The 22564-nt window shown below is 39.8% G+C and overlaps 1 protein-coding gene across 1 annotated transcript in view; it reads left to right on the top strand.

The window, feature by feature from the left end:
* The first annotated feature begins 1272 nt into the window (after window positions 1-1272).
* Window positions 1273-22564, top strand: part of ANXA2 (annexin A2) — a 62223-nt gene continuing 40931 nt past the window's right edge. The window contains exons 1-2 of the mRNA XM_043989626.1: window positions 1273-1375; window positions 15373-15431. Of these exons, the coding sequence (XP_043845561.1) occupies window positions 15384-15431 (48 nt within the window). The 5' untranslated portion in view covers window positions 1273-1375; window positions 15373-15383. The remainder of the gene's footprint in view (window positions 1376-15372; window positions 15432-22564) is intronic.

The following is a 22564-nucleotide window of genomic DNA, read 5'->3' as shown; positions in this document are numbered from 1 at the left end:
TACTCATTGGTTGCCAAGTAAGGAGAAGAGTCCAAACAAAGTATTAATGGTGAGAGATGGTGTTTAGGGAAATGGGGGCAAAGTCAAGGGAGTGGGGATAAATGACTGGGAAATAACAACTGTGTTAAAAAATAAGGGAAAATGAAATCCAACATTGGAACTGGACTGACACTTGACACTAAACCAATGGCCAAATTTCGTAGACAACTTTGCAGGATCAACAGATCCTCCAAGACGCTGTAAATTTCAAGAATACATTGTGCATATATGGATAAAAATTGCTTGCCGAATCCACTGCACATACACAGAACTCAGAAACTTCTCAGGGAGAAGTGGAAATGATGATGAGTAAAACTTACTCTGTAGTAAAGGAGTTGCCTCTCATTTGGAAACTTGGCTTTGAGGTTTCTATTTCCAGTGAGCCAAGAACAGTTCTATTACCCACCCTATTCAAACTCCGGCTGAGTGCTGCAGTGATGTATTTCCAGGGCTTGCCCAAATGTGAAAATCTGACGTTTCTAAGCCTACGACGACTCCTTTCCATGCACTTCTTTATATTAAAGGGAGGGCTGGTATGCCAAGGACCTAGCGCTGCAGCAAGCTCATGGGATCATTCTGACAATGCATCGTGGCTTCTGGGAACTGCCTTGTCTAATGTTAAGCTAATAGATTCAAAGACAGTTATAGAAGAAGGGTGCCAGGAGCCTTAGCTTAGGGGAATAAAGATTTATGTTTCCTGGAACAACCAACCCCATTTTCTGCTTTTAACATTGACAACATCAAAAACATGAACTTATTTCAGCAAGCTGAGGGATAGTTGATTAATTAACAGCAAGCACACCATCCTCCACCCAGACCCCACACCCCCACCCTCTTCCTCCAACACCCCCCACCCCCACCCCTTTCCTCAGGTCTCTAAACTTGATGTGATATTGAACAAGGAAGAGGGTAAAGAAGGGAAGAATGGGTGGGGTATGAAATCCACAGGGTGGACCTTCGAAAAGCAGAAGCAGGAGAAGGGCTCTTCGGGCCTGATGTCTAATAATAGCTAGGAAGGTTTTGCTGGAGGGGTCACAACTTGGGACTCTGCCAGTTAACGTTGGGGCTATGGCTGAACCCCCGGGGAACCCCGCCCTTCTAGCTAAGTTTTTTGCACAATGTTTCCTGCCACGGTGTGTGTGTGTATGAGTCACTATGAATCAGGGGAGGTCCTGGTGAGGGGGAGAAGAGGAGAGGAGAAAGGAGGCGGGGCGGGGAGGGGCGGGGCGGGGACTCTACTACTGAGGATGTGGCACAGGATAAAAACCCCACCCAAGCGGTCCCCGGCTCTGCCTGAAGCCCGACTAGCTTCCTGCTCTTCTAGCGCTTGGCACAGGTAAGGAGTGGCCCTCCCGCTATTCCCGTCCCTCGGCTATAGCGGGGAGGGAGAAGTTCTTGAAAGAAAGAAAAAAGGCCATGGCAGAACCTCTGAGTTGTTTGGGGGCGGAGGGGGGTGACTAGGGAAATGAGCAGCAGAAGAGGGGCTGATCCCGCGCTAGAGGCTCCTTAGGTACGGGGCTCCCTCGCTCCAGTGGCAAGACTTCTAGGGATATCAGTAGTGTGGCTAGCGTTCCATCAGAGCCCCTTAGCCTGTGCGCAGGCCACATAGGTGGGGGTGACCCCCACCTTAAAGCTGCTGTGTGGGGCGAGGGTGATGGAGGTGAACAGCAGGGAGGGAAGGGTTCTTGCATTCCAGGGGCAAGGAATCTGCGGAGGGGAGGTAAGGGCGTGGCACTGATAGATGGCCAAGCCAGCTTCAAGAAGTTTCTAGCAAGTGGGGTTTTCAAAATGTATTCATTTTAAAAGCGCATAGACATTTCCGTAGTCAAATAATTGGCCTGAAATAAGGGTTCTATTAACTCCCTTCATACACCCCCCCCCCTCTCTCTCTTTACTGGAAGTAACTGGGGAGAGCTAGTCTGGTTGCATTACTGCATAATGAGGGAAACCCGACAGCTGGCATAGATTGCTATAGTAGCTTAAAGCATTCTGTTCTTGAGAGTCCTTTTCTTTTCTTTTCTTTTCTTTTCTTTTCTTTTCTTTTCTTTGCTTTTCTTTTCTTTTCTTTTCTTTTCTTTTCGTTTCTTTTGTTTTCTTTTCATTTCTTTTCTTTTCTTTTCCTTTCTTTTCTTTTCTTTTTTTTCCTTTTCTTTCCTTTCCTTTTCTTCTTCTCTTCCTTTCCATATCTTTTCTCTTCCCCTTCTTTCCTTCTATCCCCTTTTCTTCCCCCTTTCTTTCTTCTCCTTTTTCTTTCCACCTTTTTTTCTTCTGCGTGGTCTGTGGGAGTAGGAGGGAGCAGCTTTTATCAATGGATCCCAATATCCCGAGGAGCTCCACATCCATGCCCAGCACAGGCGTGCAGTGGGCAGGGTTGTGACCGATATTCACTGTAACAGGCCTAGTTTTACCTGCAGCCCGACAGGATGTTTCAGATGGCAGTAATGTGGGTAGGAAGTGCTATTGGTTTTAATTCAGTGGGTATATGAATTCAGAGAGGATAGAAAGGGTGTGGCCTTCCAAATAGATTTAGGCCCAAGTGGTTACTTCTGTGATGGTTCAAGTGAATTTATAACAAACCTGTGCTGGATGGATAGAATGGAAAGAGCAATGGACTTAGATTCCAGTAGCATCCACAAAACTTCAAAACAGTGGTTTCTTCATCTGTGAAATGGTGATGAAAATAACTGTTCTCCTTGCCTATTTGCCCTTGTCGTGGCACAATGGAATGAGTGCTACATTTGGAGTCAGAGAACCTGAGTTTAAAATCTGTCTCTGACTCTTAACTCTGAGACCCTAGGACTAGTCACTTCATTTCTTGGACCCTAGTTACCATATCTGGCAAGTGAGACAGTAGTATTAAATCATTTCTAAGGGCCCTTTTATCTCTACATCCTGTGACTTTAAGGTATAGGTTACACATTTTCTTTATGAAAGCACACCCTGAAGTTCATTTATTCTTTAATGGATTGTGAGTTCCTTGAGGACCAAAATTGGAGTTTCTACTTTTAAAAATGTCCATAGTTTTTTTTACAGGGTTGGGCCAAAAAGTTTATTTGTAAATTATCTTAGAAATAGGAATAGATTTCCATGAAGAAATAGCGTTAGAAATTGTGGTTTGGTTCCGAGGCTAGCTCACAAAAAAACATTTAAGTCATAATGTAGCCAAACTACATGTAGTTCTAACAATATTAATGTGACTTTTGACTGCTTGGAGTAGCAACACATTAATTAAAAAAGAAGAAAGAGATGGAAGAATTTCCTTGCCCTGAGCATAATTTTGATATAGGTAAAATTTGTTTCTGATATCTTCTCTTTCATCACCCTCCTGAGATTAATTTCAATTCAGCAAATATTTAAACATCTACAACATATTAGGTGCTGATGATATGTGTGTATATAAATATAAATATATATATTTTATATTATATATGTATGTACAAATGAGAACACAGAGATAAAAATCAAGTAGTCCCTGCTCTCAAGGAGCTTATGAATCCTATCTCCCACACCCCACCCTATTTCTCTTTACCCCTGTACCTTTCACCTTACCTCCTCCCCCCAATATATTTGTGCTACCCATACCTTCTCTCCAAAGTACTCTGGGCCCCCAAATATCCAATTTTCCCTACTCTCCCTTTTCCAAAATTCCTTTTTAAAAAATCTATATAGCTATCTCAGTGGAATAGTTGCAAGAATGCATTTCAAGAGTATAAATTTACACTAAAGTGTGAATGACTGATAACCCTTTAGCTATCAGAAATAGTTACATATTAAAAAATGGATACATATTCCAAATGATTCTCTAACCCACAGACTTTCAGACACTGTAACAAAGTGAAATAAAAATATTCAGGCAGTGTGGGTGATATTTTTGGTATGGGGAACTACCATATAGACTGACCTATTCTGTGAGAGAATCAGTCCTTTAAAAAAAGTTATTATTTTTTTTAAGCAGGCATTCCTGCTTTTCATAGTTTTTGCCCTTTTCTCCACTTATGAATTTAGGAGCTCTGAGGCTGTTTTTCACTGACCCCACTCTGCCCTTCCCTCCCCATGGTGGTAGGGGAAGATCTGTAAAGAGCTTTAGGAAGTTCATTGGAAGAACCAGCATTCAAACCTGAAGTCCTTCAATTTCAGAACAAACGGTTTTTCCACTGCACCATGATGACTCACTTGCCACACCAAGTGTGGGTGTGGCAGGGATAAAGTGGCAGCATGGATTCCTACAAGCTGAGGCCTGCCTGTCTGTACTATCTACCATTTTCTCCTAAAAGGCCTGTCCATAATAAAGGCTCAATATAAGTTGCTCATTGTTCAGGAATTTACATATGGATTGGAAACGCAATGTTAATGCACTGTGTCTTTGTGATACTAAAGCTGTGATTGATTTTTTTTTCCTGTAGTTATGACCCCTGGCTTCCTGTCTGATATTTCTATTAAATAGTCTTTAGGAAATGGTGTAAGGAGGAACAGACATTTCTTCCCTAATTGCTATTGATTTAAGGGGCTATGTGTTTTTCCTCTGGTAATGGATGTAATGGCACTAGTCCATTGGGTACCAGGTCTTCATTCAGGAGGCACAAATCCTCACAAATCTTACAGACCTGCTTTAGATGGTTACAAAGATCATTGTAAATAAGGATCATAGATTTAGAGTTTGAAGCCATCTTATTCCATGTGGGATCTAAAGAGGTCCTGAGATTCCAAACCTAGTACTCTGTAGCAGAACATTACTTAACACATCCCTTAATTAATTTTCTGTCACTGCCATAATTGATATGGAAGTAAAAAATGGGGTAAATGGCTCTTTAAAACAACAAAACTTGGGAGGTGATGGTTATACTGAGGGCTTCCATTTTAAACCAGTCAGATTTCACTGAAATAGCTCAGGTAGCCTGTTGTGGGCTTGTGTTGCTTAAAAGTTACCAGTACTTTGACCTATCTTCTGATGTCATTATCTGATTTAATTCGATAAAAGATTTGCTGTTTCTCCTTTCTATGCGTGGGGATCCCCATTTCCCCTGGTGCTTGAATGCCACCACACCCTGTTCCAGCAGCCTGCCACATCAGAAGGAATCATGCTCACTAAAAACTCCCCTCCTTTTTTTTTTTTTAGTGAGGCAATTGGGGTTAAGTGACTTGCCCAGGGTCACACAGCAGTAAGTGTTAAGTGTCTGAGGCCGGATTTGAACTCAGGTACTCCTGACTCCAGGGCCGGTGCTCTATCCACTGCGCCATCTAGCTGCCCCCAAACTCCCCTCCTTTCAATGAAGTTTCTCCCTTTTTTTCTTCTGAAGTAGAAATTTTGTACCCTCTGGGCAGATAGAGACTAGCTGAGTAGTCAGGAGGTGAACAGTCTTAGGACTTGTGAGCTGTTTTCCCAGAGTAGGCCTGTCTCTCTCCTGGAGAGCACCCTTAGGCAGCCACCCCACTTGCCCTCAGAATGGGCAAATTATTTCACCTCCTTGAGCCTCTGTTTCTCTATCCATAAAAAAGAAGAATTAGACTAGACGGTCTCTAAGGTCCCCTGCAAATTTAAATCCTGTAATCCGTAGTCCTGGCCTCCAAAATTCTCTTTGTTTACTCTGACTCAGTACTAACACTGGCTAATTTGTGGCCTGCCTAGGCTACAGAGAAGGGAGTGGTTGGGACTTTGGCTCTTGGAATCCAAATCCTTTCCCCTCCTTTGCCACTCCCAAGTAGTACACTCTTCCCCACTGATGAGAGGAAGTCCCAAGGCCACTTTAAATCATTTCCCACCAAGCCATTACAGTATTACCTCTAATGTTTCAAGGACCAGTAGGACCACGGCCATGTAATCTCTTCTTTGCTGCAGTGGTTCCCAACTCTTTTTATTCCTCGAATTCCTTTCATCAACTACAAACAAAAGGCTTGTTGTTACAGAGGGAAATATATTTGTAACATAATTGGGCAATTATTTATTGTAGAAGGTGCCATTAATGAATATTCAGCACAAACCACTTGGAACTTCATTGTGAAGTGCCTTTTGAACCATTAAATAGAAACCACTGGAGTGGTGTCCGAAGAGGCTGGTAGTGTCAGGGGCTGAAGAAGTTCTTGTCTTTCTAAACTTTTGTTTGGGGTGAAAAAGGTAGCCATATTGGTACTGAATTTCAATGGGACCATGATTTCTTCTATGTGGGTCTACAGAGGTACAGATTTCATTTCATTCACTCTCATTCTAGTATGGGGTTTGTATCTGCCTCCCCACCAGTTCTACATAGAAGATCTGTCTTTTTAGGGTTGGGGGGCAGGGTGGGGCTTGCTCTCCAGGACTTTTAACATTCCATAAGGTACACTGTAGCCCATGAACCATGTCTGTCTTTGAATCCATTCCTGGCTTGCCTCCTTTTCCATCCATTTTTTTGGATGAAATATTTTTCCTTTCTTTAAAAAAAAAGGGGGGCAATAATTTTCTGATATACTGCCCCACATTGAACCTTCTCTTTTAACAAAAGAAAAACCAATAAGCAAAACCAACCAAAGCTACCAAATCTCAAAGAATATTTTACTTTCCCAACTCATAGTCTCCTACCTTTGTACTGAAAGGCTCTTATATGGGTGTGTGTGTGTATGCATGTTGTATTCTCTGTATTTAGAAAAACACATTCACTAAGTTCTTACTTATTTGGAAAAACACATTCACTAAGTTCTTACTTAAGGAAACAGTTTACTGTAAAGCAGTCTTCCCTATGTGATATGATCATGAAAATATGGTGTATGGCTATAAATTACTAAAATTCAGTTGCCCCCTGAAGCTTTGAACAGCATGAATTCTCCAGTCCAGCACAGAACTGAAAACACAGCTTACTCCTCCAAGCCAGTGAAGTAGTTCCTTCCTGTTGGGTTTCTCCTGGACACCCACTCTAACCCAGTATCTTCTCTGGAAAACTGCAGAGGAATTGAACCAGAAGGGCCCTGACTTGTTCATAAGCTTTAAAAAGAACAAGTCAGAGGAAAACAGGTTATTTTATTTTTAAATGTTCACCCAGTCCTGCTCCTTCAGGGCTGTTTTGGACTTCTGGGAAGGACACATATATGCATATGATATTCATCTGGTGAATCACATGGAGGGCTTTCAACTTAGACTTTAATTAAGAAACTGTGAAACCAAGTAGAAAAGTCTGTACTTTGGAAAGAGATCTGAGTAAGGCTGAATCTTCCCTCTCCCAACTTTTATTGGTGAAAACTCAATAGACTTCATCATCCTGTTCTGACTGATTGGCATGGTGGTTGCTATGGTGTTGTTTTGTGGTAACCCCATCAACATTCCACGTGTAACTGCAATGTGGGGGTGGGGGAGTGGGGGTGAAACTGCTGGCAGGAATTCAAGTTTTGTTCTTTAGACTGGCCTCTTTCAATGTGGTTTTTATTTGCTCTTGAAATAAGCCTTTCTGTTAGTGCTTGGTGCCTTCTAAGACTGTCTAACTAAATCAGCATTATTCAGAGATTGTTGCTGTTGCTTTTTGTCCCCCAGAAGATTAATGTCCTTTGGGTTTAATTTAAAACAAAACAGCAACTTTTGCCCACCTGGTTATTGTTGTGGCTTTTCCTCTTTTTAGGATAATCAAGTTTCAAGTTACCTCTCCTGGAAGGTTTATTATTATTTTTTCTTTTTTTTTTTTTTTTTTTTTGTTGTGGGGCAAGACAAACTCCTCTTCAGAACCAGGATTAGAAAGAAAGGGGGAAAAAACTAACCTCAAACGACTAAATTATCTTTGAGATAATGTTTGTAATTTCTTTAGATAGCTTTCTTCCTCCTAAGAACTGAACAGATTTATGAAGTCTTTACTTTCTAAGCAGTTTGCGTGAATGCCCCTAGCCCATGGCATATGCAGGAGGTGCTTAATAAATTCTTTTTCATTGATTCATTACTAGAAGACTGAGCTTTGGTGGAAAGAGCACTGCATTGGGGAAGTTATGGGATCTTCCAGGCAAGAGCTGATGACTATAGTTCAGTCTAACCCCCCTCCTTTTATAGAAGTTCTGGGTATAAGTCTTAGCCTGTGAGCTAAAGGTAGCAATTTTGGCACCTGGGGCCAAGTAGCACCAAGGGTATTCTCAAAGCAATGTTTTTCTCTTTAAGAGAGATTCACTTGGAAGGGGCAGGGCAAGATTGGGAGAAAGACCTCAAATCTCAGTACAAAAGGCTTTGTAGGGGAGACTGCTGCCAGGAGAGGAAGCAGGAATACCCACCTGAGGGACAGCCAGCTTGAACTGGGGAGAAGTATTCCATCTCCTAGCTTCCTATTTATCTAACTGTTTTGGTTTAATAAGAGCTAAGCTGTTTTTACTTGCTGAGTGAATGCAGGTTTTATCAGCGCCTATTACGTATTGGCACCCTGTGGGAAAGCTCTGATAACCCTGCCTTAGGTACAGCTCTTTATCTCTGTAACTTAATATCTGTGCGACTTTCGGCAAGGCACCAAACATTTCTGAATTTCAGCTTTCTCTTCTTTAAATTGGATTAGATCTAATTGGACAAACCTTTTGGTACCATCCAGTGCAAAGTACTGCATGAAGTCCTAGGGAATTAAAAATGTCTAAATGATTTCCAAGCCCCTCCAGTTATAGTTTTCCCTAGTAAGAGAACTAACAATTTCTTATTGATACTTTGAAGTTCAGAGAAAATCCTCTTCACTTGCCCTGCTTGCATTAATGGTTGGTCGCAAGCCAGTTTTATGTAGGTGTGACTGCTTAGGGGCTAAACTAAATCCAAAGTATTTTTTTTAGACCATGAAAATCTCCGTGTTCTCCATCCGCCCAACCTGTTTCTGGGAACTAAAAGTTCAGAATGTGTCAGAGTGCTTATCAACAGGATGAATTTGCTGAAATGGCTTTCCTAAGCAAGTTGGGTCAAGTCAAGAATCTAGATGAGGTTGAGGGTTTGGAAATACTGAAAGGAAAGTCTCTCCTAGATTCCATGCAATGAGCTTGTAATATCAGGAGGGGAGGATTGGGAAGACCATTTCAGCTCTTAATATTAATGATAACTGTGGCTTTGAGCAAGTGACTCAATCTCCCTGGGGCTCAGTTTCCTCATCTGTAAAATGAGGAAGTTGGACTAGAAGTTTTTTGAGGTCCATTTTAGCCTTAGAGTCATGGTTCTGTGATTCTGTGAATGCAAGTAGTCTGGCAGATAGCGACTCATTCATCCTGCCTAGCCTTTGGACTTGGTTTAAATTTCTCAAAGCAATCATAATACAGCCTGTAGATATAGTCTTTTATGATTTACCAAGCGCTCATAACAAACTTGAAAAGTGGGTAGTACAAGTATTATCCCTATTTATAGATGAGGAAACAGACTCAGAATGTGAAGTAATTTTTGGTTGAGGTGAACACACAGGTCTTGTGACTCGAAATCCAGAACTCATTCCAATCCATTCTTGTCTTCCTCTATATTAAATTTGTAAAATAAAATAAATAAAAAGTTTTAAAAGTTGCAATTTTGGGAGGGGAAATGAATTTCAGTGAGCAAATATCAGTATTAAATCCAAACTCTGTCCAGCTTTTTAAGGTCTTCTGTAGTTGGGTCCCACTCTGCTTGTCTCTTCAACTTTCCTATCTCCTGTATATACTTCAGTCCCTCACTCCACAGCCCTCTCCTCCCTGTCCTCCTCCCTTTCATTAACTCAAATCCTACTTAGCCTTCAGGTTTTCTCTCTCTTCCATTTCTCCTTTTCTCTAACTACTGAATTACAGTAGCTCTTAGCCCTGTTGCTCTTGTGCCTTTAATTGTTCTCTAATTGTTTCACACCTCCGTTTTACCTCCCAGATAGAGTTCAAGTGTCTTGAGGTCAGGAACCTGCTCTTTTTCACCCACCCAAACAGTGTCATGAAAGATAGGAGAGTCTCATTTAATCTTTGTTAGCTGGTTGATAGAATATGTTCTTAGCTTTCTCTACAATTATAGGCTAATTCCAGTTTGTTTTCCTCTTTTGTCTGAAGGAAACTGGTATATGGACATATTCACATCAATCAAATGTACAACATTAAACTAATGTTTTTACAAGTAGCATAAGCAGGAAAGCTGACTCTTTCCCCTGGCAACTAATTAGTCATACAGACAATGGCTTTGTAACACTAGTAGATTTGATGGGAAGAAGAGGGGAAGATCCTGTTTTATTTCTAAGGTGAAAATGAGTTAACCTTTATCCTTAATGGTTTGTGTGTATGCACAGGAAACTAATTTTGGAGGAAGTTTTCCCCTTTCCCACCCTTAAATATGATATTCACCCCCAAATTATCTTTTCTAATTATAAGCATCTTAAAGACTGCCTTTTGTTTCATAAGATCATATATTTAGATCTGGTTTAACCCTCTCTTTTATAGAGGGGTTATCGGGTCTTACTCTCTCTTTTACAGATAAGGAAACTGAGGCCCAGGGAGATGAAATGATTTACCCAGGGTCCCAGAGTGGTAGAAGTAGGATTTATATGGAGTCCTTCTAAACCAACTCCAGGTTGAGTTCTTTTTTTTGTTGTTTTTATGTTTTTTTTAAAATAATATTTTATTTTTCTCTAATTACATGTAAAAGCAATTTTTAACATTCTTTTTTTTTTAAGTTTTGAGATCCAAATTCTCTCTCTCCCTGCCTTCCCTCCTCTGTACTCTCTCTGAGATGCCAAGCAATCTGATGTAGGTTATACATATGCAGTGATGCAAAGCATTTCCATATCAGTCCTGTTGTAGAAGAAAATTCAAACAACAATAAAAAAAGTGAAAAATAGTATGCTTCAGTCTGTATTCAGATGTTCTTTCTCTGGAGGAAGATAGCATTTTTAATCATGAGTCCTTTGGCATTGTTTTAGGTCATTGTATTGCTGAGAATAGCTAAGTCATCCACAGTTGTCCGTCCATACAATATTGCTGTTACCATGTACAGTGTTCTCCTGGTTCTTCTGCTCACTTTACTCTGTATCAGTTTATGTAGGTCTTTTTAGGTTTTTCTGAAATCATCCTGAGCACCATTTCTTATAACACAATAATATTCCATTACATTCATATACCACAACTTGTTCAACTATTCCTCAATCGAAGGGCACAGGATGTGTTCTTCTGAATCATCTTGCTTGTAGTTTCATTAATGATTTAAGTGTCCTGGTTTATAATATTAACAATAACAATAGTATTTATATAGGATTATAAGGTTTGCAAAATATTCTCTCAGTTTATGCTCATAACAACTTTGAGAAGCATGTGCCCCAAATTGCCCCCACTTTACAGATAAGAAAAGGAAGGCAGACAATGGTTAAGTGACTTGCCCAGGGTCAAGCTATTAATTGTGTTAATTAATTTCTGGATTGGAAATGAAGTCTTCTTGACTCCAATTGGGCCTATTGGTGTATCAGCATACCAAGGTGGCTGGGGGGAGCATTAAAAAAAATCCTTAAAAGTTTTATTAATGAAAGTACAAATGTATCACTAGTTTATTCAGGAATATGAATGTGCCTAGCTGTGTTGGTGTATAGTAGCCAGTTACAGGAGATGCAAAGATCAATGAGACAGTTTCTCTGATTCCCAAGAGCTTTCATTTGAATAGGGGAAATAAGACATGAGCAAGAATTGTTCCTGAGCAAGGCATCATAAGCTAACTTGTCTTTGAGTAGCATGAACAAAGTGCTATAGGAGTTGGGAGAGAGACCATTCTAGGCCAGGGTGTCCAGAGAAGGTTTCCTGGAAGGTGGGGCATGTAATGTCAGGGGACCTTTGAAAGTAGAAGAAAACTGGACTGCTATATGGGGGATGGATGGGTTAGAGAAGAGGAAGATGAGCAGGGAAGAGCACCCTTGGGAGAAGGAGCGGCCTGCGCAGTGGCTCAGGGTGTGTTGGAGGAGTAGCTGGTAGGCCAGCTTGACTGAAAAGTAGGTTTCAGTTGAGGAATAATGAGAGATATGTTTGGAAAGATAGTTTTGAGGCAGTTTGTAGAGAGATTTGAATGCAAAGTTAGTTTGGTATTTTTTTAATGCAATAATGAGCCAGTCAAATGACTTTGCACAGAAGAGTGAAAGGATCAGTGGAATGCTTTAGGAAGATTAATTTGATCTAGATTGATATGGTGGAAAATAGAAGAGAGGAGGAACAACAGCATGTATTAAGGCTCAGAACACAAGAAAATAGCATGGTATACACAGTGGAAAGAACACTGAATTTACGGTCAGAAATTCCAGGATTACATCCTGACTCTGCTCAGTGTTGCAGTATGATTTTGGACAAGTCCCTTCACGCCTCTGGATCTCTGTTTCCTTTTCTGTAAAATGGATGTTTAGATAAGGTTAAGCTCTAAGGTCTCTGATTCCATAAGAATGATATTGACTAAAACCCAAAGAGTTATAATTTCCTTTTTCATGTAGTGTGCCCCTTTCATATAATGTAACTTTGGAGAAAACATGTCATAGGAGACTACACTCAATGTACTCAATGTACTCTCATTGTAATTTAATTACTTCTTTAGTACTAGAATGCATATATGTTACATGTTTAGACAGCTGCCTACAAAACATGTGTCAGGGCTTGAAGAGCTCTCCATTTGTCCTTTCTAGCTTAAAAGGAAAGCTCTCTTCTCTTAGCAGATACATCAGAAGCATCACAATTGATTCTTCAGCATTTGATTTCCCAAACAAGTAAACTAATTGAACTCATACTTCTTTGTAAGGAAAGACACATCATTTTACAGTTCAGCTGTCTATCTCTTAGTATTTTCCCTCCCTTTATGTTTGCAGCAGGGAGTAAGTATAACCTGGATTGGAAGGTAAGAGGGTAATTTTGTCCTATTTTTATCCTCTATTGGTGGACAATAATCTAATTCTCTTTGCAAATATGGAGCAGGCTCATAGAGGCATGGCACAATGATTAGGATCTAGATGTTTTGGGAAGTCCATCCAAGATCTTAGTTATACTTTCTCTGAAAATTCCAGAGGAGACTGAATCAATTGTATCACTGCTCTTAGGGATTCTAGACTAGCCCTTTGACATCTGGTTTAGGCTCCTCTGACTATTCAGGCTAATTCTAACGCAGCCCCAAATCTATGGTTTTTTATCATAACTCAGTTGTACCTTACCTCTAGCTCAGATTTCTGTTCATCAGAACTGACTCAGGGTTGAAACTGGGACTAGGTGTTAAAAGGCTTGGGAGGTAATTGCTTTGGGTTCTTTGAAACTCATCTGTATTTGCCACAATTTCATCAGCTTTGGTTGAATAAAATGTGTAAGCCATAAAACAGACCAGGGTTAAGCTTTTACCAAGGTGCATTATTTCCGAGAAATAAGAGTCATCCTATTATCTTATCTCTCTCCCTCATTCCTCCTCCTTTAGATTATACCTGGAATTTGCTCAGTATTTTGTTATAACAAAGCAGGGATGACTTTCTCAAATACTCTTCCAGTTCTGTAATTCATGTCACCATTTTACCAGCAGACTAAAGGACACTGCTGAGTAAAGCAGAGTATTTCATTTGTGGGGGCAGTATTTCTCTGAACAAAGGGGAGTTAGAGAAAGCAAGGAGGGCCTCTGTGGGACCACAGATGGGCTCTGCAGCGACTAAAATGCCATGCTACATTTCAGCTCTCCATCAGAAAGCATGACTGTGTTCCATTTGGCCTTTGTTGGGAGTTTGGACTGAATGAACCCTTATTGCTAGGGATCAGATAAAATTTACTGCTAATTGTATGTCCCTTAGTGGCAGAGGCTGGTAGCATATGTTGTTCCCTAGAACAGTATGATTATAAGATTGGGTTAGCCAAACTTCAGTCTTTAATGTTGCATGCAGCCCAAGTAAGAACATAACTAATTATGAGCAGCTGGCCTGAATTCCAGCCATTTTATGTCTCAACATAAGGAATTTGGTTATTGTTGGTACCAACTTTTAATGTTTCAATGGGGGCTAGTTGCGTTCTGGATTTCTAGCAACCACAGAGGAATTTTTTAAATACTAGAAAAACCCATGGACTATTGTGCTTATGACTAGTTTGTTCACATCTTTGATTGAGGATGGTAATTATTAATAATAAATATGAGTAGTTGCTTAGGAAAATAACTATAAGTTAAGTGGTCTTGATTTGGAGCCACATCCATGCCTTACAAAGCCATTTCCAAAATGTTAATTACATTTTGGAAGCACAGAACAAACCATTTATTGGAAAACTTCATCGCTACTTTTTATGAGGAGCCAGAGACTTAGTTTTGGCAAATGGTTGTGTTGCTTAGATCTGCAGATTTTTTCAGATGCAATTTTGAAGTTTCTATTTTTTTTTTTTAAAAAAGCATGCTTGTAATAAATAATGAATGCAGAAAAGTAAGTGATTTATCAGAGCCTAACCTTTTGTCTTTAAAAAAAAAACCAACAAACTTTATCAATGAGGGGCAGCCTGGCACTGTGAGTAGGGTTTTAGATGTAGAGCCAGGAATTCAAATCGTTTTGACCCATTATTTGTTATTTAACCTCTCTGGGCCTCAATTTCCTCATCTACATAATGGGGATAATAGAACCTGAATTACTTACCCACAGGGCTGTTGTGAGTTTAAAACTGGAAAATGTGAAGCATTGCGAAGCATTGTGAATGTGAAATTGTGAAGCATTTTGCAGATTTGAAGCTCTATATAAGTGTCAGATATTATTAGTGGTAAAATTTAAAATGAAATGTCTCTTAAATAATTATTTGGTTCTCATGTTTAAATTGGGAAGACAGCAGTTGATGATAGGATAGTCTTCTATTTGGAGCTCAGGTTTTTGAAATACAGAACTGACGAGTTGTTGTTTTTTTTAAGATTCATAATTCTTGGGGCAGCTAGGTGGCTCAGTGGATAAAAGCGCTGGCCCTGGATTCAGAAGGACCTGAGTTCAAATCCTGTCTCAGACACTTGACACTTACTACCTGTGTGACCCTGAGCAAGTCACTTAACCCTCATTGCCCTGCAAAAAAAAAAAATTCATGATTCTTGTCAGCCTTGTGATTGATTTTATTGGGCTAGGGCTAGACTTGGACATTTTTCTGGCTTCTCTGTTCACTAATGGTATGTGGTGCAGTTTGTGTCTAAAGGATCCAATAAGATAATGCATGCAAAAAGCATTTTGTAAAGCCTTAAAGCACTTTTATAAATGAGTTGGACTTCTGGGAATGGGGGAAAGAAGGGCAAGGGAGATTTGTGAGCATAGGTGCCTTTCCACACCAAAGGCAGCTTAAAATCAAAATACATAATTGCAAAAAATGACTTAACTTCCTTAAATGAAAATATCCTAATGCACTTGTAACATTAATAAGGGAATCTTTATAAAGTCTTTGTGTATTCCTTTTTTTTGTTTGTTTCCTCAGCTTCTTTCAAGATGTCTACAGTTCACGAAATTTTGTGCAAGCTCAATTTGGAGGGTGATGTAAGTATCTCACTTCAATCTTGTATTATATTTTGAAAGTGGTTCTTTCAAATCCTTGTACTTCTTGCTTTTTCAATTTAATCATCTAGGTGGCACAGTGGATAAAATGTGGGAACTGGTGTCAGGAAGAACTGAGTTCAAATCTAACCATAGACACTTTGCAAGTCCCTTAACCTCTGTTTGCCTCAGTTTCCTCAGGTGTAAAGTAGGGATAATAATACTGGCTATTTCCCAGGATTGTTGAGTGAATCAAAGGAAATAATTTTTGTAGGGGGCTTAGCACAGTGCCTGGCACATAGTAGGCACTTAATAAATGCTTTTTTTCCTTTCTTCCTTCATCACCTCCCACTCCCAGTTCATGAATCTCTACTAGGTGTTCTTAGTGAACTTGTTTGTTTGTTTTTTTGGTGAGGCAATTGGGGGTTAAGTGACTTGCCCAGAGTCACACAGCTGGTAAGTGTTAAGTGTCTGAGGCCAGATTTGAATCCAGGGCCGGTGCTCTATCCACTGCACCACCTAGTTGCCCCAGTGAACTTGTTTTTAAAAAATATTCTGATAACTTTTAATATAATTGCTTTCCTTTGGTAGCCTGTGTATTTTATTTTGTGCATTTAAAAATGTTATTCTGAGAAGACTTCACCAGCCTGCCAGAGAGGTCCAGAATATGAAAAAGGTTCAACACTAGAGGAGCTCAAGTGTTGAATTCAGGTAGATATTTTGACTTCCCTTTCCCCCCATTAATTTCACTAATCCCAGTGGTTCAAAACCAAAGACGTTTTGAGTGATGAACTTCTCCAGTCCTTTTGTCAGGATGGGAAATACTAACAAATAATATTCTTGTGACCCTTCTTGAAGGACTATGTATTTTTTGGCCAAGAACCACCCTAATTAAGAGCAAAGAAACTCATCACTTCAGGGTGAAGAATTTTCTGGCTATGGCAACTCTTAAAGACCAAAGGCTTGGTCATAGAGGAGTTGTAAAATACATCAGTGGAGGGAATGACCATCCCAGCAAAATATCAGACCCTCATAGTATGTCCTCAAAGCAAATACTGTTATGATTAGTAGTCACATACTATATGGTATGTTAGTAATAATCACAATCATTATGTGATTTTTTTTTTGGTTGAGTAGTTTCAGTCATGTCAGACTCTTAGTGAACTCATTTGGGGTTTTCTTAGCAAAGATACTGGAGTGGTTTGCATTTCTTCTCCAGTTCATTTTATAGATGAAGAAACTGAAGCAAAAAGGGTGAAGTGATTTTCCCAGCGTCACGCAGCTAGTAAGTGTCTGAAGCCAGATTTGAACTCAGGAAGAGAAGTCTTTCTGACTTCTCCCACTGAACCACCTAGCTGCCCCCTTCAATATATATATATTTTTAAATTTTTTAAATTTTTTGGTTTTTTTTTGGAGGGGGCAATGGGGGTTAAGTGACTTGCCCAGGGTCACATAGCTGGTAAGTGTCAAGTGTCTGAGGCCGGATTTGAACTCAGGTCCTCCTGACTCCAGGGCCGGTGCTCTATCCACTGCACCACCTAGCTGCCCCCAATATACTTTTTTTTTTTTTGAAGGGCAATTGGGGTTAAGTGGCTTGCCCAGGGTCACACAGCTAGTAAATGTTAAGTGTCTGAGGCCGGATTTGAACTCAGGTACTCCTGACTCCAGGGCCGGTGCTCTATCCACTGCGCCATCTAGCTGCCCCGCCAATATACTTTTAATATGTATCACATCTTGGGGCAGCTAGGTAGTGCAGTGGATAGAGCACCGGCCCCTGGAGTCAGGAGGACCTGAGTTCAAATCCAGCCTCAGACACTTGACACTTACCAGCTGTGTGACCCCTGGGCAAGTCACTTAACCCTCATTGCCCCCCCCAAAAAATATATAAAATATTCCCCTTCTTATGTATAGAATGAGGGACAGATATTGCTCTTTGCTTAGGAGGAAGATAAGATGCTATGGAGATTGTACTTGAACATTAGGGTCTAATGAGATCTGTCCAGACTGTTCCTGAACATTACGGTCTAAGGAAAACTATTAATGGTAATGTGGTTTGCAACTTTATCTTATCTTACACCTAAAAATATATTTCCACTGAAATGATAATAGCAAAAAAAAAATCCACTTAGATGTAATTGACAGCAATTTTAGTATTACACAGAGCCATTGAATACATAATGTTAAAAGTTATAGTATAAAAATACTGGAGGAGAGTGGAAGTAGGTACATTTCACAACGATGGTTAGGGGGAGAATTTTTAATCAAACAAAGGATAGAGGTGATCATAAATAACAGACAATTTTAGCCACAAAAAACCCTAAAAAAGCTTTTGCACAACAAAATCAATAAGAGAAAATGTTCAGTGGAAAAAATTTTTGCATCAAATATTGCTGAATAAAAGTCTGATATCCAAGATAAATAAGAAATTAATATCAGTATACATTACCAAGAGCCATCTTCCAAGAAATAAGTGGTCACAGTATATAGAGTCTTCAAAAGAAGAATTACATCCTATCAATCATCTTATGAAAACATACTTCGAATCACTAGTAAAACAAAGCTGTACTTTCGATCTGTAAATTGGCAAAAATGACCAAAAACTGAAATAGTTGTTGAAGACCCTGTGGAAAGTCAGACACACTAATCTACACTGTTCATGGGGAGCTGTAAAGTGGTCCAATGTTTTTGGGGAAAATTTGGATTACGCAAGAAAAGTAACTAAGCTGTTTATACCCTTTGATCCAGTAATCTTACTACTGGTTTCATAGCCCAAGAAGATAACAAACAGAAAGGTCCAACACACAACAAAATAGTCAAAGGTACTTTTTTTTGGTGGATGTGAAGAACTAGAAAGGAAATGGGTGCCTGTTGATTGGGGAATGCTCTGAACAACTTACAGCATTTGAATGTAAGAGAATATTACTGTGCAGTAACAAATGAAGAATTCTGAGGATCATGGGAAAATTCACATGAACCAATATGTTGTCAGATAAGCAGTTAAATAATAACATACACAATGATCACAACATTGTTAATTAAAAGACCATGGGGGGCAGCTAGATGGCGCAGTGGGGTAAAGCACGGCCCTGGATTCAGGAAGTACCTGAGTTCAAATCCGGCCTCAGACACTTAACACTTACTAGCTGTGTGACCCTGGGCAAGTCACTTAACCCTAATTGACATCACTAAAAAAAAAAAAGTTCAGTCCCTTATTTCAGGGGCAGCTAGGTGGCGCAGTGGATAGAGCACCGGCCCTGGAGTCCGGAGGACTTTAGTTCAAATACGGCCTCAGACACTTGACACTTACTAGCTGTGTGACCCTGGGCAACTCACTTAACCCCAATTGCCTCACTAAAAAACAAAACAAAAAAAAATAAAAAAAGAAAGACCACTAAAAGGATGTTGAATTCTAAATAACAGGATGGACAATGAAAATACTTCCCTTCTAATTGTAGAGAAGTGGAGAACTACTAGGAGAGAATGTTGAATGTATTATGAGTGAGTACTTGTGTTTTTTGCTTATTATTGGTGTTTTTGCTTAATATTTTTCTTTATGTTAAGAGAGCCCTCCGGGGCAGCTAGATGGCTCAGTGAGTTAAAGCAACCGGCCCTGGATCAGGAGTACTGAGTTCAAAATCCAGCCTCAGACACTTGACACTTACTAGCTGTGTGGACCCTGGGCAAGTCACTTAACCCCCATTGCCTGCAAACCCCCCCAAAAAAACAAAAAACAAAAGCAAAACTAAAAAAAGAGGGAGCCTCCAGTGAGGGAGGGGCAGAGTCCAGAAATGATTTCGATAGAAAGACGAAAGGCAATAAAACATTTTTTAAAAAATTGGGCAGAGTACTTTATTACTTTCTATCGGTAACTTTAAAAAATAATGTTATTTGGCATTGGTAGGATTAATATTGTTACAGATTGTATGGTGTAATTAGACTTTTATTTATTTGTTTCAACAAAGTAGCATGTCCTTCCTCACCCTTCCTTACAATGCACTTTTCTGAAAACAGTTAAGCAAAACAATTTAAATAAAAAGAGGGCACACCGTTTTTCACTTTAGTCTTCTACAAATTTGTTAACAGAAGGGAAAGGTATGTACTTAAACGTCATAAATCGTTAGTGACTTTTTTTGTTGCATTTGAACCTTTCCTAATGTTGACCTTTAGCTTGTCTTCCTCTACATGACTGTTCTTATACTGTATATTGTTCTTTTGCCTCTGCTTCCTTCCTTTCCATCACTTAGAACAGACCTTGAGGTAATGCACGCAGGATGCAGAATGACATATTTTTTCTCAGATGTGGCCCCTGTGCAGATTTGGTTTTCTGGGACTATATGTATTTGTTAAAAGGATGGGCTCTTTATTGGGGTAGAGATGGTATAAGGCTGGAAAAAAAGAGCATCAGTGAAACACTTTTAAAATGCACAAAAGCAAATGAAAAAGTTACATAAGGAGATATAGAAAAATGGAGTGGTTTTGTGATTGCCCTGTTAAACCTAACATTAAATATTCTTCTTTTAAATAAATTGTAAATGGGGAGCAGCTAGGTGGCGCAGTGGATAAAGCACTGGCCCTGGATTCAGGAGGACCTGAGTTCAAATCCAGTCTCAGACACTTGACACTTACTAGCTGTGTGACTTTGGGGCAAGTCACTTAAACCCTCATTGCCCCACCGTCCCTCCCCCATGGTAAATGACAAATGTTCATGATACCATCTGCAAGCTTCTTATTCTGTTTTTTGTTGTAGATCAAAATGTTTGAGTTCCAGATAAATTCTGGATAAAAGAAAACAATCCTTGCCAGGTTTTGCTGAAATTCTTTCTATTTATTATTCTATATCGCACAGTCTATTCTGTCACTTTAGTACAACACAGTTTGTTCATCCATTCCCCAATCATTGCCTTTGTAGTTTATTTTCTAGCTCTTTTGCTATCACAAAATCATGCTTTTAGGAATGTTTTCATATATACAGGTCTTTTTTGTTGCTGTTAGCATTAATCTTCTTCGGATACAAACCTAATAGTGGATCTCTGAGCCAAAGGACATAAGCACTTTTGAACATTTTCTTGCATGATTTAAAATTGTTTTCCTACGAGGTCAGATAATAGTTTGTTTTGTTTTAAAAGAAACAGTTCTCAGTCACTGTTGTAATTTATGGGTACTCTGCCCTGCCCTGCCTTGCCCTGCCATTCCCTCCCTGGATCTCTGGAGTCTGATAAAATCATTTTTTACCTTATCTTGCCCCAACTAGATGAGAGTTGGCACCTGTGGTTCCCCTGATTAAAAAGCTAATAATTCACACTAGAGGTACATGCACACACATTGTATGTATACACATATATACATTTGCCCATGCACACACATGTATATGTACACAAACCCACACACCTATATGTGTACATACAATATGCCTATATGTTGTACCCTTCTCTGATTGTCTATGGATGAATCCCTGAAATTGAGTCATAGGCATAGAAATGGAAAGGATCTTAGCAGTCATTTAGTCTAGTGCCCTCCTTTTACAGATGAAAACGACTCAGGCCCAGAGAGATTAGGCTGACTTGTCCCACAGTTAAACAGGTCATTAAATGGCACGACATTAATTTAATCAAGCCCTCTGACTCCATAGTCCGTATTGTTCCATTACACCTTCTCAATTACCTCAGACCACAGGGAACTTCTAAGGAATCTTGGATTTGACTTTACAGCCTATTTTAAAGAAGCGTATCCAGATATTAATGTGCATTTCTGCCCAATTGTTGAATATGGAATTGATTTAAAGGCAGTATAGTGTGTAGCAGAAAGAACTGGACACTTGTAGTTAGGAGACCTAGGTTTGAAATCCTGTTGCTGGAGGTCAGTAGTCATGACCCGAGTTATTTATTTTATTTTTTTTTGTGGGGGCAATGAGGGTTAAGTGACTTGCCCAGGGTCACATAGCTAGTAAGTGTCAAGTGTCTGAGGCGGATTTGAACTCAGGTCCTCCTGAATCCAGGGCCAGTGCTTTTAGCACTGTGCCACCTAGCTGTCCCCTTCTTAACTTTTAAAGCCTCAGTATTCTCTTCTGAAAATGGGGATATTTGCATTCTACTGACTTCTTAGCAAGCATTGTTATTATGAGGAAATTGTTTTGTATGCCTTAAATGCAAGGTAAATGTGAACTCTTTCTTGCCAGGATTGTTAAAAAATATGCATTTCTTAGAGTTTTTCAATCCATTCATTATGATTTGTGATACATTCCTTGATGTGGAAATCCATGCATTCATGATGAGTATTGCATTATGTGTTTACACATACACACATATATGTTCACACACAGAGGCTCAGAGATTAGAGCTAAGTGGGACCTTAAAGGTCATCTATTTCAATCCCCTCATTTTACTAGTGAAAGAAGCTAAGGCTCAGAGGAGTCTGAGTTGTAATGGGATTTACCCCCATTTTAGAGGTAGGAAATATATCTAAGCAAGATGTGACCCCAAGTCTTTGCCTCCAGTTACAGCACACTGTCCACTGCCTCATGCCTCCTCTTGGTAGGTATACCTCTTGTATATGGGAGGATGAAATGGAAAAATCAAGCAGTTAATTGGATGCTTTAAGCAAAAAAAAAAGATGTCCCCCCCAAAAAAAAACCCAACCCAGCTAATTTAGTCAAAAGTGAGTCCCTTCCTCCCCCTGCCTCTGGGGGTTTATAGATAATTGCCTTTGTCTTTTTCTTCTTGCGTGAGTACAGTGACTGTTGACAAAACCTTTTTTGGAAAGAACATGCAGAATCTGAAAAAATAAGCCCTGTGAGATATAATTCCACTCTTGATTTCTGATGGTCTTTGCACATAGAAATAAATGGCAGTCTGGGTAACATCTAGGAAAAAAACATTTTCCTTTAACATTCTCGTCCTCTTTGGGGCAGCACACACGTTAAGGAATCATAGTTCAGGGATCCAGGATTTGGGGGATGTGGGTACACCTTTCCCTGATATACATTGCAACCCTTCTATGACTTAGTGGATATGCTTAGAGAGTTAATGAAGGGGCAGCTAGGTGGCGCAGTGGATAAAGCACCGGCCCTGGATTCAGGAAGACCTGAGTTCAAATCCGGCCTCAGACACTTGACACTTACTAGCTGTGTGACCCTGGGC

The sequence above is a fragment of the Dromiciops gliroides genome, chromosome 2, assembly GCF_019393635.1.
Source record: "Dromiciops gliroides isolate mDroGli1 chromosome 2, mDroGli1.pri, whole genome shotgun sequence".
NCBI lineage: Eukaryota > Metazoa > Chordata > Mammalia > Microbiotheria > Microbiotheriidae > Dromiciops > Dromiciops gliroides.
Note: the sequence above shows the minus strand (reverse complement) of the source record. Positions and strands in the feature narration are given on the sequence as shown.